Source organism: Staurois parvus, unplaced genomic scaffold, assembly GCF_062004578.1.
Source record: "Staurois parvus isolate SC_StPar_1 unplaced genomic scaffold, SC_StPar_1.0 ptg000439l, whole genome shotgun sequence".
Lineage (NCBI taxonomy): Eukaryota > Metazoa > Chordata > Amphibia > Anura > Ranidae > Staurois > Staurois parvus.
The window spans coordinates 1,453,936-1,468,553 of NW_028318235.1; the positions used below are offsets into that span (position 1 = coordinate 1,453,936).

The 14,618-nt window shown below is 43.3% G+C and overlaps 1 protein-coding gene across 2 annotated transcripts in view; it reads right to left on the reverse strand.

Moving 5' to 3' along the window:
* The window catches only part of LOC149454032 (lysine-specific demethylase 4B-like), a 247,291-nt gene that overhangs the window by 28,202 nt on the left and 204,471 nt on the right, over positions 1 to 14,618 (reverse strand). For both annotated transcript variants that reach the window (XM_089687863.1, XM_089687862.1), the window contains 5 exons: positions 5,173 to 5,351; positions 4,854 to 5,040; positions 4,660 to 4,736; positions 4,040 to 4,095; positions 2,383 to 2,491 (listed from right to left, as the gene is read on the reverse strand). In XM_089687863.1, coding sequence (XP_089543989.1) covers positions 2,383 to 2,491; positions 4,040 to 4,095; positions 4,660 to 4,736; positions 4,854 to 5,040; positions 5,173 to 5,351 — 608 coding nt within the window. The remainder of the gene's footprint in view (positions 1 to 2,382; positions 2,492 to 4,039; positions 4,096 to 4,659; positions 4,737 to 4,853; positions 5,041 to 5,172; positions 5,352 to 14,618) is intronic.

Sequence of the window (14,618 nt, forward strand, 5' to 3'; positions counted from 1 at the left end):
AACTCCATCTTTCCATCCAATTAGGCACACTGGGGTCCCCCATCTATAGAACACATTCTTTTTCCTCATGTGTTCTATAAGGGGTTTCAGGGATCTCTTTCTCCACAGAGTCTCCCGATGCAAGATCTGCATATATCTGGATATCCATTTCTCCATATTTAATTGATGCTTTTCCTTTAATTTTTCTCCAGATTGCTTTTTTATCTCCATATTTGTTAAATTTAACAATTATATCCCTTGGTTTTTCCTTCCCTGTGTCTTGTTGGCGCTTTCCTATTCTCACGATATCTTCCAAGTCAATCACCTCTAGGGCAGATCTGTCCATTATGGAGTTTAAGATTTTACCTACTAATTCTTGCAGTATTTCTCCTTTAGCATTCTTTGGGACTCCTTTTATCCTAAAATTACTCCTGCTGTCCTAATTTTCTTGTACCTCCATCTTATATGTCAGTTTTTTCTGCTTTTTCCCCATATTCTTTATTTTCTTTTCTAATTCCGCGATGTTTTGGGCCTGATTTTTAAATTTTTCCTCCATTTCTTCCACTCTCATCAACACCTGCCCCAGGTCATTTCGAATAGCTGCCATTTCTTGCTTTATTGTCTTCTCTAAATCTTTAAACATCTCTGCCATTTCTTTTCTATTTGGTACTTGTAGTTCTCTTTCACTTTCTCCCATCTCCATGGCTCCTATTGTTTGTTGACTACTAACATTTAGTCCCAGCGATAGTCTAGGGCTACTTTCCAGACTGATATCCAATTCTCCTTTTCCGTTTTTACCTTTAGATCTTTCTGGGTCACTTTCCCCTGAGATGTATATTGTTTAATTGTTCCCGTTTGGGGCCCTTTAGGCCCACTTCCTTTACTACTTTTGTTCTTCATTGCTTTTATGGGCCTTATTCTACTCTATATTCACTTTGTATAAATAAATAGTTCATAGAGATTATACTGGCCCCACTTTTAGCCCAATTAGTGACTGATTTACCTCCTCATTTAAGTTGCTTAAACTTCTTTTCCTCTTTTTCCTCCTTTTCTTCTATTTTTAGGGCCCCTGGGAATCCCCCTTCACTCCCCCTTGCCCCCCAGTCTCCTTAGCAGCACCATGGGACATTTAAGTTTATAAAAGTTCCAGTTATTTTCACTCACCCTTATTCCTCTTCCCTTGCTGCCAGACAGGTGGGAGTTTCAGGTGTCCAGCTCCTCTATAAAGTTTTTCCTTGTGGGGGATTCCTCAGGGCTGCTTGTCCTGCTGCTTCTGCCTTCATAGGGGTCTTCCCCAAAGAGCCAGCGTCCCCATCTTCTTCTCGTTGCTCAGCTTAGCCAGTGCACAGTCAGGGGAGTAGGCAGCCGGGAGCAGAAAGCCGCTCTCCTCCCTTCACATGCACGCTGGCCGGCTTCCTGCGCTCCCAGTACTCCTTTGCGGCTGGGCATGTGACCGCACCTCTCTCCCGTATCCCGGCAACCTGGCTCTCCCACTCGCCGGACTCTAGGCGGGCCGCTCTCACCCCTTCACAGCTCGGGGTCTCCTCGCCAGCTCCCCCGGCTCTCCACAGCTCTCTCTTTGTTAGGGGGTCCCCTGGGGAGGTTAGTGGAGGAGCGAAGCTGCGAGCTCCTACAGCGAGCCCTCCAGCACCGCCATGTTCAGGCTCCTCCCCCTTTTGATGTGGTTTTAATGTGGTTTTAGGTCTGAGAGTATTTCTCATACTGAGGTGATGGTGAACCTGGGTAATTACCCTATTGTCTACTATTAATGTTTAATAAAGCATAATTTTTGGAAATTATTCTGAGTATCAAATTCTGTCCAAAATGTAGCCGCTTTCCTGTGAATCTCTTTTCACAACTTCTTTTTTTGTATGAGTTACAGAGGATGTCTAGTGCTAGAATTATTTCTTTCACTCTGATGTTCATGGTTTGAACACAGTTTACATATATGGATGTGACATATGTATGCGTTCACAACTGTGCGTGAGCAAAAAAGTGTAAGGCCTCGTTTACACCAATGCGTTTAGTGCTTTTTTGCAGAAACGCACTATAATTCATTTAACATAGTTTCCTATGGGACACATTCACATCTGTGCATTTTTCAGCCGCTGTTTTTGGAAAGGGTCAGGGACTTTTATAAGCACAAAATGGTGCGTTTTTGTTTCAACAGATTTCAATGGAGACACTGCAGAAAATGCATGTAGTGCGTTTTTAATGCAATTTTTAATCTGCCACACACACACACACAAAAAAAAAAGCATAAAAAAAACAAAACGCACCAAAAAAGTGAAAAAGAGTCAAAACGTGTGCGCAAAAAACGCAAAACGCACCGGAAAAAGCACTGCAAAAAACACAAACTGAATAGGTGTGAATCAGGCCTAACAAAAATGTTCTGCCACTCACCAGTTTCCACCGTTGTTCTGGAATACCACTGATATCAACTGGTTGACGCTCAATCACATTTACAAAACTAGCTTCTGGGACTGCCACAGCACAGACAATGTGAACCCACCTAAATTGAATACAGTGCAAAGACAGCATGTTGAAATCATAAAACCAAATAAAAAGGTGGAGACTGATGGTAGTCTACCTGTTATGCTTACCCCTGGGCCCCCTGTTATGCTTACCTTAAGCCACTGACCTAGGACCTGTATGCAGATATAAACTTTAGTGTGGCTTTCATGATCTAGATAATTGGGACATGTCAGTGAAATCAGAAAACACAAACTGATGGGTCGGAATAACTGTCTGGGAACTAGTACTTTCAGTAAAGTAATCCCATTTTCTATTATGGCTTTTCTCAATGGCTATCAAATCCCCATAATAAAACTAATATATTGCAACTTGCCAAACCTTGGGGGCTGCATTAGTTTCATTCATCTTTTAGGATAAGAACATTTTCAATAAGAAAAAAACTGGTTGCTGTAATCCATTAGATGCCTCAAATGAAGGTTCTAACAAGAGAAAGTGAAGCCAGAGGCTTCTGGAATAAAGTACTTAAGGCCAAATTCTGGACAAGTCCTGATTGCATGAAGGCCAGAATTAGATGTAGGGAGTAATTTCTCAAGTTGAATCAGTATGGTAGTATATTTATTTTTATAGTAGCTTTTCCAGTAAGGCGGTAATCAGAGATACTTTTGTCCCTCAAGACCTAGGATTCAACAGTCAGGTTTGACCTGTTTACAGCAGGCCAGAAATTCTAGACTGGTGTAAAGAAAATCGCTTTTTTTTCCTCTTCCTTTTTTTGCAGAAATTGAGGAAGAATCTGCAGTGGAATTTCTTATTCAGAGTTGTAAAATCCACTATACAAAAAAAATACTACCATACCTTACTCATACCATACCCAGAAATGACTCTCTACATCTCATTCTGGCCTCAATGCCTGACTAGGCTTAATGCATCAGACACTTGGTCCAGGCAAACAAACGAGTAATTAATTGTTGAACTTGGAGGCCAGGATGTCCTTAATTTCTGACACAAAAGATTGAAGATGTAGGAAAGACGGGAACATTCTTCCTGGTTATACTGATCTGGATGCATTAGAATGTTATAATAGAAGGCAGCAATGAACTGATTGAAAAATCCAAAACAGAAGAGTTGATTGAACAGCCCAAAATATCCTTCGTTAAGGACAGAAAATGGTTATCAATAGGGGAGAAGAGGTTCATCACCTCAGGACACTAGCAAAAAGCTGAGATCCCACAGAGTGGGCTATAACTATATATTCATTTATTTGAAAGAATAATACCCAAGAAGAAATGGTTTGGTATAGTGTTCATGAGTGCAGCATATCCATTTTCAGCTTTGAATTATATAGGTCAGGTTAAAAAAAAAAAAAAGACATCCATCTAGTTCAACCAACAGAAAAAAAAAAACTGTAAAAAAGAAAATAGAAAAACCACCAGTGTTTTGGTAGTCATATTTCTTGGCAGTAGCACCACACCAACAGGAACTTGTGTTCTGTTATTTGTGTTTTGTTATTTGTGTTATGGTGCTGAACAATATTGGTAAATTAGAAATTATTTTTACTTATTTTTTTGTGAAGAAATTGTAAACCAACCTTTTATCTGTAGTGATCTGTAGTGCGCCCCCTCGCAAATTACACAAGCAGCACTCCTACAGGAAAGGAAAAAAAAATACAGTCAGACAGACTAGCCACTATGCTCTAAAACTTTCTGGCAATCAAAAACTAAAAAAAAATATTCTATGTCATCATTTGGATTAATCTGTGGAAAGCACATCTAAAAAATATATTTGAATTAACCCCTGCTGCAACTTCCTTTACAGTAGCTATGTGCACTCTACATGACTTCCCAAGATGAACTACATGACTGATTCTACTGTTGTTGACATCATTGTGCTGGTTCCTCCAAGTTGATAAGTGGGTGGTTTTTTGTGCTGTTACCTGCCGTCACCAAATGCATCAGCAGGTAAAAGCACAGAAAACTGCCTATTGATAAACTTGTGGACAGAAGTGTGCGCAGTTGGATCACCAGTAAAATAAGGCATGGGTTTTGTAGCTAGAGCAGAGCAGTGCACATGCCCACAATGTATGTTCCCTGTTCTTACTCATATTATTTTAAATACTTTTCTAATTCTCAATAAAAGGATATTCCTACACTGTGTAGGATTAGGAAGTTTCCTTTAGTCGGTTTGTTTAACAAGTGTCATTTTACTCACAGCACTCCATGCACAGGCAGTACACCGTGAACAGGTCCAGTTCTCCTTAACCAAATCAGGATGGATTCCATAACAACCTATATAAAAAAAAAAGCGCAACAGGTCTATGAATTGAAAGGTGTTCACCTAAAGTATGATAATATGAGGAACAGAATATACAGTAAGAAACAATTAAGTAAATTTAAGAAACTCACTTGCATGGACTTGTAAAAAGCATTTGGCACACGACAGCAGGGGACTGGTATTATCGTCTCCAATATAAGTGTTGACTGGCAATGGATCCATACTACTCTCACTGGGGGTAAAACACATTTCTGGGACAGCTGGTTTTGTTCTTTGTCCTTGTTTTGAGAAGGCCAAATCAGACAAGTGAGAAACCTCCTGTTGACAGTGATCATATGATTACCGGGATTAAGAGCATCCAAATATAAAATCACAAAAATATGGAGTGTCACACTAATCTAAAACAAAGGAGCTTGTCACATTACCAATAAACAAGGTGTGCCACATTACCTGAGGGAAAGGAGAGAAGAGAGAGCATACTGCACAGTATGGCTCTGTGAGAGCAGCCACTGAATTAAATTTTCTCTCTGCTAAAAAGTTCAAAGGCTTGTTCTTCCACAAATGTGACAAAAGATTTGGTAAGGTTTCAGGATCCCCAGTCTCCTCCTCACCAGAAAAAGGGAGAGAATCTGAGAAACAAGACAGGAGGGTTCAGGTTGATGGCTTTGCAGAAATTACACTTCCTGTAGAACACAACGCTAGGTGATTAGAAGATCTTAAAGCAGAATTCAAGCTCTAAATAATTGCCCTGTTGAAAAAAATAAGCAATTTTGACTTTGACCTGTAAATTCCATATTTGTGAGCATAGTATCAAGCACAGGCTTGATATTCGAAGGGTTATTGGCTGGTACCTTCAGGTGACTGAACACTGGCAAACCCTATAACCCTTTCTCCTTTTCAGTGAGCAATGAAGAGTATGAGAGTTTCACATAGTTGAAGTGTATGTCATATTTATCAATTGTCTATGATTACTGTATGGACTTCCAGTAATCGAAGAAAAATAGCCCAAACAAAGAGGACGGAAAATCCAGATACGCATTTGATTTTTACCAGTGAGCCAAGTTCTACAATAAACCTCTTAAGAGCCAACCTCTGTGGTGACTTACTTCTGCCACTGGCTGTGGCTCTAAACCTGTTCTAGACCAAGATGTTGATGGGAAGCTTGGTTTCCTCTGGTGACCATGTTCTTTGAACTGTGAGAGATTGAACACTTTCCCCAGCCTAAAAAGCTGGCATTATCACCTTCCATTGATATAGAAGAAAGGACATCCCTATTATCAAGGCTGGGTTGGAAACCCACCAGGCAAGGGAGCTTTTCTTGCTTAGCTGGGTAGAAGCATACAGAGATTTTGTAATAGTTAATGGACTGTCCAAAATGGTGCACTCAGTTTTATTTTTCTGGCCGCCTTGCATTCAAACAATTTCTACACAGCAAGCGTGCCAGATATGGGATCAAGATGTACAAGACCTGTGAGAGGGCAACAGGCTAGACATATAAGTAAGGATTTACAAGGGAAAATATAGTCACGTGGAGCCCCCCGGATGCCCACACTACATGGGGAGCAGTGGAAAGATAGTTTGGGACTTGGTATCATCCTTTTTTTATGGGGTACCACTTATACGTGGACAATTTTTATTCAAGCGTGCCACTATTTAGACATTTGTACAATCTTGGAATTGGCGCATGTGGCACCATACACATTGGGGGCTTCCCCCGTCTTAGATAGGGGGAAAAAGCCTGCTTGAGAAATGAAGAACTGCTCACAGTGAAGTGGAAGGACAAACAGGACACAACCATCCAAAATGCCACGGCAGAAGCCCCTCTGTGTCCATGACTATAACCTTAACATGGGAGGGGTGGACTTCAACGCCCAGTTGATGAAGTCGTACTTAGGTTTACCGAAAAGCTAGACATTGGTACAAAAAATTGTCTGTTTATTTATTTCAATTGGCTCTATATAGCGCTTTTGTGCTTTACAAAGCAACTGGACGTAGTGGATCCTTCCTAAAATTCCAGGAAGAGATCATCGTTATGATCCAGAAGTTGCTGTGGGCCAAAACCCCAACCCAGATGCAGTTAGCTGGCTGCATGAGAGGCATTTCCCCAACACCATTTCTGGTACCCCAACCCGAAGGACACCACAAAAAAGATGTCATGTCTGTAGCAGACATGAAATTAGGCGTGACACCCGGTTTTTTTTTGTCCCTCCTGTCCTAGCCAACCTGATCTCTGCCTCAAGGACTGCTTCCGGCGCTATCACACATTAGTGGAGTATTAGTATAGGGTACAAAACGGCACAGTTCAGGGCACATATTTGCACAGGGTCTCGAAAGATAGTTAAAATAAATAAATAAAATTTACAAGTCCAAAAAAAAAAATTTTAAAAACCAAAAATATTGTGTTTTTGTTGTTACTGTTCTACTGCTACAATTTTACTGTTTTATTGTTAACCATTGCTGTTTTCTTTGCAGGAATGCCATTCAGCTGCAGCACTGACCTATTTATTCTGCCAGCAACAGGGGGGTCTTGCTCTCAAAATATACATAAGTATGTGTGTGCAGCACTGTTGGATGAGATTTTTCATCAGTAGTTAAAAAAAAAAGAGCATATATGCCGAAGCATGGGGTGGCCAGTGGGTGGATGGCCCCTATGCTTCAGTATATATTTAAAAATAAAAATTTTGGCAGAGATTTCTCCATCCACATCGACCGATCCGAATAGAGAAATCTGTTAGGACTTTTTTTTTTTCGTTCAGCCCACAGGCTGAAAGACAAAAAAAGATCATTTCATGTGTGTGAGAAGTGGGTGGATGCAGGGTGGTATATTCTAATGGTGGGCATACCACACCGAGTTGAAAAAAAGAGAAGAAATCTCTGCCAGAAAAAGTTATCTGGCAAATATTTCTTCTCTTTTTTTCATTCAGCCCAAAGGCTGCATAAAAAAACAAAACAAAAAAAAAACAAAACAACAAACACATATAACCACTCAAAGTCCAGTTATGTACCAGGGTGCTATTACCAGGATGATGCCTGCAGCTGTAGGCATCATCCTGGTATTGTTTTTTTCAGTGGCTAATTAGCTGCAGGATTGCTTTTACAAGCAGTGGGAAAAGATGCCACCCCCCTCCCTTCCACGGCCTTCTTGGGATGTCCCGTGCCATTGGGGGAACCTGAGAATGCAGCCGGTGTTTCTGCCAGCTGACCAGAGAGCTGATTGGAGACCAGAATGGTGCCAAGAAATCGGAAGCTACGAGCATTTCATCACTTCCTTTTTACAGGATATAAACACCGCCATTTGTAAATTGGGAAAGGATCGGATCAAACCAATCTTGGTGAGATTAGATAATGTAAGGACAGAGGAGATATCTAGAGTCTGATAGACCCCAGATTTCTCAAAAGAGAATATACAGGTGAAACTCAAAAAATTTGAATATCGTGCAAAGGTTCATTTATTTCAGTAATGCAACTTAAAAGGTGAAACTAATATATGAGATAGACTCATTACATGCAAAGCAAGATAGTTCAAGCCGTGATTTGTCGTAATTGTGATGATTATGGCTTACAGCTCATGAAAACCCCAAATCCACAATCTCAGAAAATTTGAATATTGTGAAAAGGTGCAATATTCTAGGCTCAAAGTGTCCCACTCTAGTCAGCTAATTAAGCCATAACACCTGCAAGGGGTTCCTGAGCCTTTAAATGGTCTCTCAGTCTGGTTCAGTAGGAATCACAATCATGGGAAAGACTGCTGACCTGACAGTTGTGCAGAAAACCATCATTGACGCCCTCCATAAGGAGGGAAAGCCTCAAAAGGTAATTGCAAAAGAAGTTGGATGTTCCCAAAGTGCTGTATCAAAGCACATTAATAGAAAGTTATGTGGAAGGGAAAAGTGTGGAAGAAAAAGATGCACAAGCAGCAGGGATGACAGCAGCCTGGAGAGGATTGTCAGGATAAGGCCATTCAGAAGTGTTGGGGACTTTCACAAGGAGTGGACTAAGGCTGGTCTGTTGCTCAGTGATCCAAAGTACTCTTTTCTGATGAGAGCAACTTTTGCATCTCATTTGGAAACAAAGGACCCAGAGTATGGAGGAAGAATGAAGAGGCACTCACTGCAAGATGCTTGAAGTCCAGTGTGACGTTTCCACAGTCTGTGTTGATTTGGGGAGCCATGTCATGTGCTGGTGTTGGTCCACTGTGCTTCATTAAGTCCAGGGTCAACGCAGCCGTCTACCAGGAGATTTTGGAGCACTTCATGCTTCCTTCCACAAATGAGCTTTATGGGGATGCTGACTTCATTTTCCAGCAGGACTTGGCACCTGCCCACACTGCCAAAAGCACCAAAACCTGGTTCAGTGACCGTGGGATTACTGTGCTTGATTGGCCAGCAAACTCGTCTAACCTGAACCTCATAGAGAATCTATGGGGCATTGCCAAGAGAAAGATGAGAGACATGAGACCGAACAATGCAGAAGAGCTGAAGGCTGCTATTGAAGCATCCTGGTCTTCTGTAACACCTCAGCAGTGCCACAGGCTGATAGCTTCCATGCCATGCCGCATTGAGGCAGTAATTGCTGCAAAAGGGGCCCAAACCAAGTAGTGAGTACATATGCATGCTTATACTTTTCAGAGGTCCGATATTGTTCTATGTACAATCCTTGTTTTATTGACTGCATGTAATATTCTAATTTTCTGAGATTGTGGATTTGGGTTTTTTTTATGAGCTGTAAGCCATAATCATCACAATTATGAGAAATCACGGCTTGAACTATCTTGCTTTGCATGTAATGAGTCTATCTCATATATTAGTTTCACCTTTTAAGTTGCATTACTGAAACAACTGAACTTTTGCATGATGTTCTAATTTTTTGCGTTTTACCCGTATGACAATGCCCATTGAAGTTATAGGGGATATTTGCATTCAATGTGATAGCATTAAAAGTGATTAAAAAAATGAAAGGGACAGTGTAAAAATGTGAAAAAGAAAAAAAAAGAAAAAAAGGACCCTGGCCGCCCTCACCCCCGTAAACAGCGGTTGCACCATGCTTGTGAAGTATCACCGTGAACGTCAGATCAAGGGCAGTAATTCTAGCACTAGACCTCCTCTGTAAATCTAAAATGGTAGCTTGTAAAGGGTTTTAAAGCATTGCCTATGGATAGTAAAAATGTATGCAGTTTGTCGCCATTGCATGGAGCATGCGCACTTTTAAAGCATGTCATATTTGGTTATCTATTTACTCGACATACCATCACCTTTAATAACTTATCAAATAATTGGCCAATATATTGTGTTTTTTTGCATTTAAAGTAAAAGAAAAGTGTATTTTCTTTGAAAAAATTTGCATCTGAGAAATCATTGCACGAGTACTATGTGACAAAAGAAATTGTAGCACCCACCATTTTATTCACTAGGGTGTCTGCTTTAAAAAAATATATAATGCTTGGGGGTTCAAAGTAATTTCCTAGCAAAAAATACAGATTTTTTTCATGTAAACAAAAAGTGTCAGAAAAGGCTTGGTCTTCAGGTGGTTAGAAAAGTGAGTGATGTGTGGCATAAACTTCTAATGCTGGGCATAAAATGCCCCCACCCCACAAAACGACCCCTTTTTGGAAAGTAGACACCCCAAACTATTTGCTGAGAGGCATGTTGAGAAGAATTTATTTTTTTTACCACAAGTAAACTGTCACACATGCCATGCGTATATATATTGAATTACTCCCCAAAATACATTCTGCTACTTCTCCCGAGTATGGGGATACCACGTGTGAGACTATTTGGCAGTCTAGCAAAGTACAGAACACCAAAATCGAATAAGCACCTTCAGGCTTTTAAAGAGCTTTATTTCCTCATTAAACTTCCTGACTACCTATCACAGTTTCGGAGGCCCTGAAATGACAGGATAGCACCAAACCCCCCCAAAATGTCCCCTTTTTGAAAAGTAGACACCCCAAGGAATTTGATAAGAAGCATAGTGAGTATTTTGCAGATCTCGTTTGTTGCCGCAAGTTTTTGGAAAACGAAGAAAGAAAACAAAAAAAGTTCTCTTTTTTTTTATAATTTGAAACGTGAGAAAATAATGAGATCTGCAAAATACTCACCATGCCTCTTTTTGTATTTCAATAATTTTTATTAATTTATAAACATTTAAAAAAACCAGGAGCAACAAGACACGCCCACGCAGGGACCATCAATTGCACATAAAAAAAGAAAACAGTGCTCTAACACCAACAGAGCAAAAGGTGCGCCCACACAGGGGGTATCAATGGCACATAAATGACAAAAACATTGGTATAACACTGACAATAACTCAAACCAAAGGCAGCTATCCACCGCCACACCAAAAACAAACAGAAATAGAAAAGGAAGGAGGAGTACAAAAGGAAAAAGATGACAAGACCATGAGCAGGGGTCCAGGAACGCCAATACCGAGCAACATCACAACCCCAGACTAGCCAGGGGGAGCGTGGGAAAGGCATATTGCAATCATGGCTCCTATATTTTCAAAAATTTCCATTGGGAGTCTTTACAGATACTCGACATCTGTTCATTAAGCATCATAGTGGTCATACGGTCCCGCATCTCATGAAGAGGGAAAAACGGGTGCTTCCATGCCTGAGCAATTGTTCTAGTGGCCGACAAAAACAAATGGGAAGCCAACTTCTGCTGGTGAGCCTAGAGACCCGGTATTGGAAAATGAAGCAAAGCGTACCGAGCATCTCGGCGTATGGGGAGATGGAACAAGGTGAAAAGGAGGACAAACACACAAGACCAAAAAACAGTCAGTCTTGGGCATGACCACCAGATATCCAAGATGGCCACATCCCTGAAAGCATCGATCACTGCAGGCAGGGTTTGCCTGGGCCAAACGAGCAGGAACCCAATACCAACGAAACAATACTGCCGAGCAGCCGCCAGCTGAGTAATGTGACCCCGCAACGTGGCTTTATGTGCCTCCCACAGGGGCACTGCGGAAGAGACAGATCCCGAGCTTTCCGTAAAGTATGTACGTAAGAAAGATTCTATTTGCTGGCAGGTAACCTGAGTGGTCAATAGAGATTCATTAATGCGCCAGTGAAAGGGGCGCAATACTGACCCAGAAAGGGCAAGGAGGAGTACCAGGGGATCGTGGCCCGACCAGGGCGAGGAGGGAAGAGATATCTGCCTGACCAAGGGAAGCTGCTGGACATGCATGAATATATGGTCAATTCTACAAAAACTGTCATGAGGATTGAAATAGAATGTAAAGTCGTGCTCAGTTGGGTGAATTTCCCTCAAGACGTCCACCAGCCCCGCCATCTGCAAGAGAGACGCATACGTTCCTCTAGCACTAAGTCGTGAGAAGGGGCCACCTCCAGGCATAGCGCCTATCCAAAGCAGAATCCAAAAGAAGAAGATGACCCTTGGAGTGTCAGCAAACGTTGGTGAAAAGATGAGAAAAAAATGTATGCTGAAAGCAATTGGGCGCGTAGTAAGAGACAAAAGTAACCTCCTGGTCCCAGAGGGTGACCTGTAGGAGCAAATACCTGCCCTTGGGGTCCGCTATATTCCAAGCACAGAAAAGGGGAGATTGTGTTTGAAAGCTATCAATACACCCAGGTGTTTCTCAGGAGCCGAGGCAGTGTAAAAAGCGGGATAATGGGGCGAAAGATACCGTGGAGCGGAGGACTAAGAAAACCTGGTTTCCTGCAAACATACGATGTCAATTTGTTGTGATTTGAGGTGATGAAAAACTTTAACCCGCTTCTGAGGCAAACTGAAGCCTTGAACGTTTTGTGTACTTTCAAAAAGGGTGAGGCCATAGCGGTATCAGCACAGCACGCTCAGCAGAAAAAGCATAAATCATGCAACAATTTCTACTCCCAATGGCGGTCGGACTGTGGCGTCCCAAAACCCTGCATAAAACAAAAACATAAAAACCAGAGAAGAAAAGAAAACAAGAAAAGGAAAGAAGAAGACGACATAAGGAGTATGTACAATAGTACAATCGTATCACGCCAAGGGTGAAATGCATCCTACACTTGAAGGATACCAGTTGGGGATAGAGCCCTACCACCGGATACATGGCTGCAAATGAAAACATCAAAAACATAAGCACTTGGGGGGCAAAAAGGCAATAAACACAACATAACGGAGTAATAAAAGTATGATTCAAGAAGTGAGTACATCCGCTGAGACCTCTGCATTGTAGACCAACCAAAACTTGGGGGCCAACCCCCTCCAGGAGGACGACTACAGGCTGCCGTGGAACCCCACAACACAGCCCAAGTGGTCCCAGTAGGACTGACATCCTGGCACCCAACTAGGGCCCACCTCCCACCCCGGAGCCTGAGGAAACTATCACCCTATTCCATTAACGGGAACCCGAACAACGTCACCTGGACCCGTAGTAGGCCACAATGGCAAAAAGTCACAGTCCTCAAGTCCAGGAGGTGACCCCCCCCACTCAAGGATGGAACCCAAGGGAACAGGCCCAATCCTGGAACACTAACAAACTGGGGATGCCCGGAGAGGAGCAGGATGGACTGGATCGTAGAGTTGTCTGAGGGAGGGCCCTCTTCCTGTTGGATGACTTCTCCCAGAGGCAGCGGCCTCACTGGGGATCCAGATGAATGGGCAGGGCTCTGAGTAGTGCCTCCTGGCGGAAGAAGGCGTAAAGATTCCAGGAGAGAGTGGGCTTCCTCCGGCATGGCAACAGAGTGGCTGCGGCCCTGGTAGTTGAAGGTGAGGCGGAACGGAAAGACCCAGGCGTATTTACCGTAATTCTGCGGTTCCCCAGGACCGAAGTGAAGGGCCTAAACTGGCAGCGCTTCTGAAGAGTGGTCTGGGAGAGGTCTGCGAAGAGCTGGTAGCGATGCCCCTGGAATCTGAGGTCTGGGTTGTTTCTGGCCACCAGGAGGATAGTTTCCTTAGTGCAATAGTAAGTGAATTTGATGAGAATGTCTCTCGGGGGCCCATCCGGTCGTCTTGGGCCCAATGCACAGTGTATGCGGTCAAATTTGCGCCGGTCAATGGGAATGGCGGGCATCAGCTCCTAAAACAGAGCAGTAGCGGTTGAGGTGAAATCTATGACAGTTTCTGGGATACCCCCTTAATCGCAAATTTCTGCTGCGGGAACGGTTTTCGAAATCCTCACACGCGTCCGCCAATTCTTTCTGAAGATCACACAGATCCTGTTCGTGACTTTCAATTACCGTGACCGTCCATGTTATCTTCAAGATCGTTCGCCCAATTGCCCAACTCCCGGAATTCTCGCGAAAGATGGTCAGCCAGCTTGGAAGTAGTGGAGGACAATTCCGACAGCAGCATGGACTTTAAGCGGCGCAGGAGCTCAGCATCCCTCAGAGCTGGAGTGGGTGACTGCAGGGATGCCTCTGATGCCAGGTCGTCAACACTGCTGGGATCTGGCCCATCCATGGGTAGTGGCGGGGGACCCGAAATTGAGGCCAGGGCTTCAGATGCGGCCTCCGGCGGGTGACCCGAACTCGAGGCTGGGGCGTCGGATGCGGCCTCTGGCGGGGGCCCCCCAAAAATGAGGCCGGAGGCTTCAAACGCAGCCTCCAGGGGGTAGGCCGCAAGTTCCAGCGTGGCCCGCTGAGCGCTGGAGGCGCAGGCAGCTCCATTCTTCTTGCCCATCGGGGCAGTGGGGAACAGGGGGCCAAGAGAAGCTGGAGGGAAGGTAGGTGACACCCCCCCCGCCGAAAAGCTAGAGGATCGGCAAATGTGTCAGGCGACCGAGGAGCGGGCTACCATGCGGCTTTCACTAGCGCTGCTCACGAGCACCCCCCACCATGCCTCTTTTTAAATTCCTTGGGGTGTCTACTTTCCAAAAAGGGGTTATTTGGGGGGGGGGGGGGGGGTTTGGTGATAACCTGGCACTTCAGGGCCTCCGAAATTGTG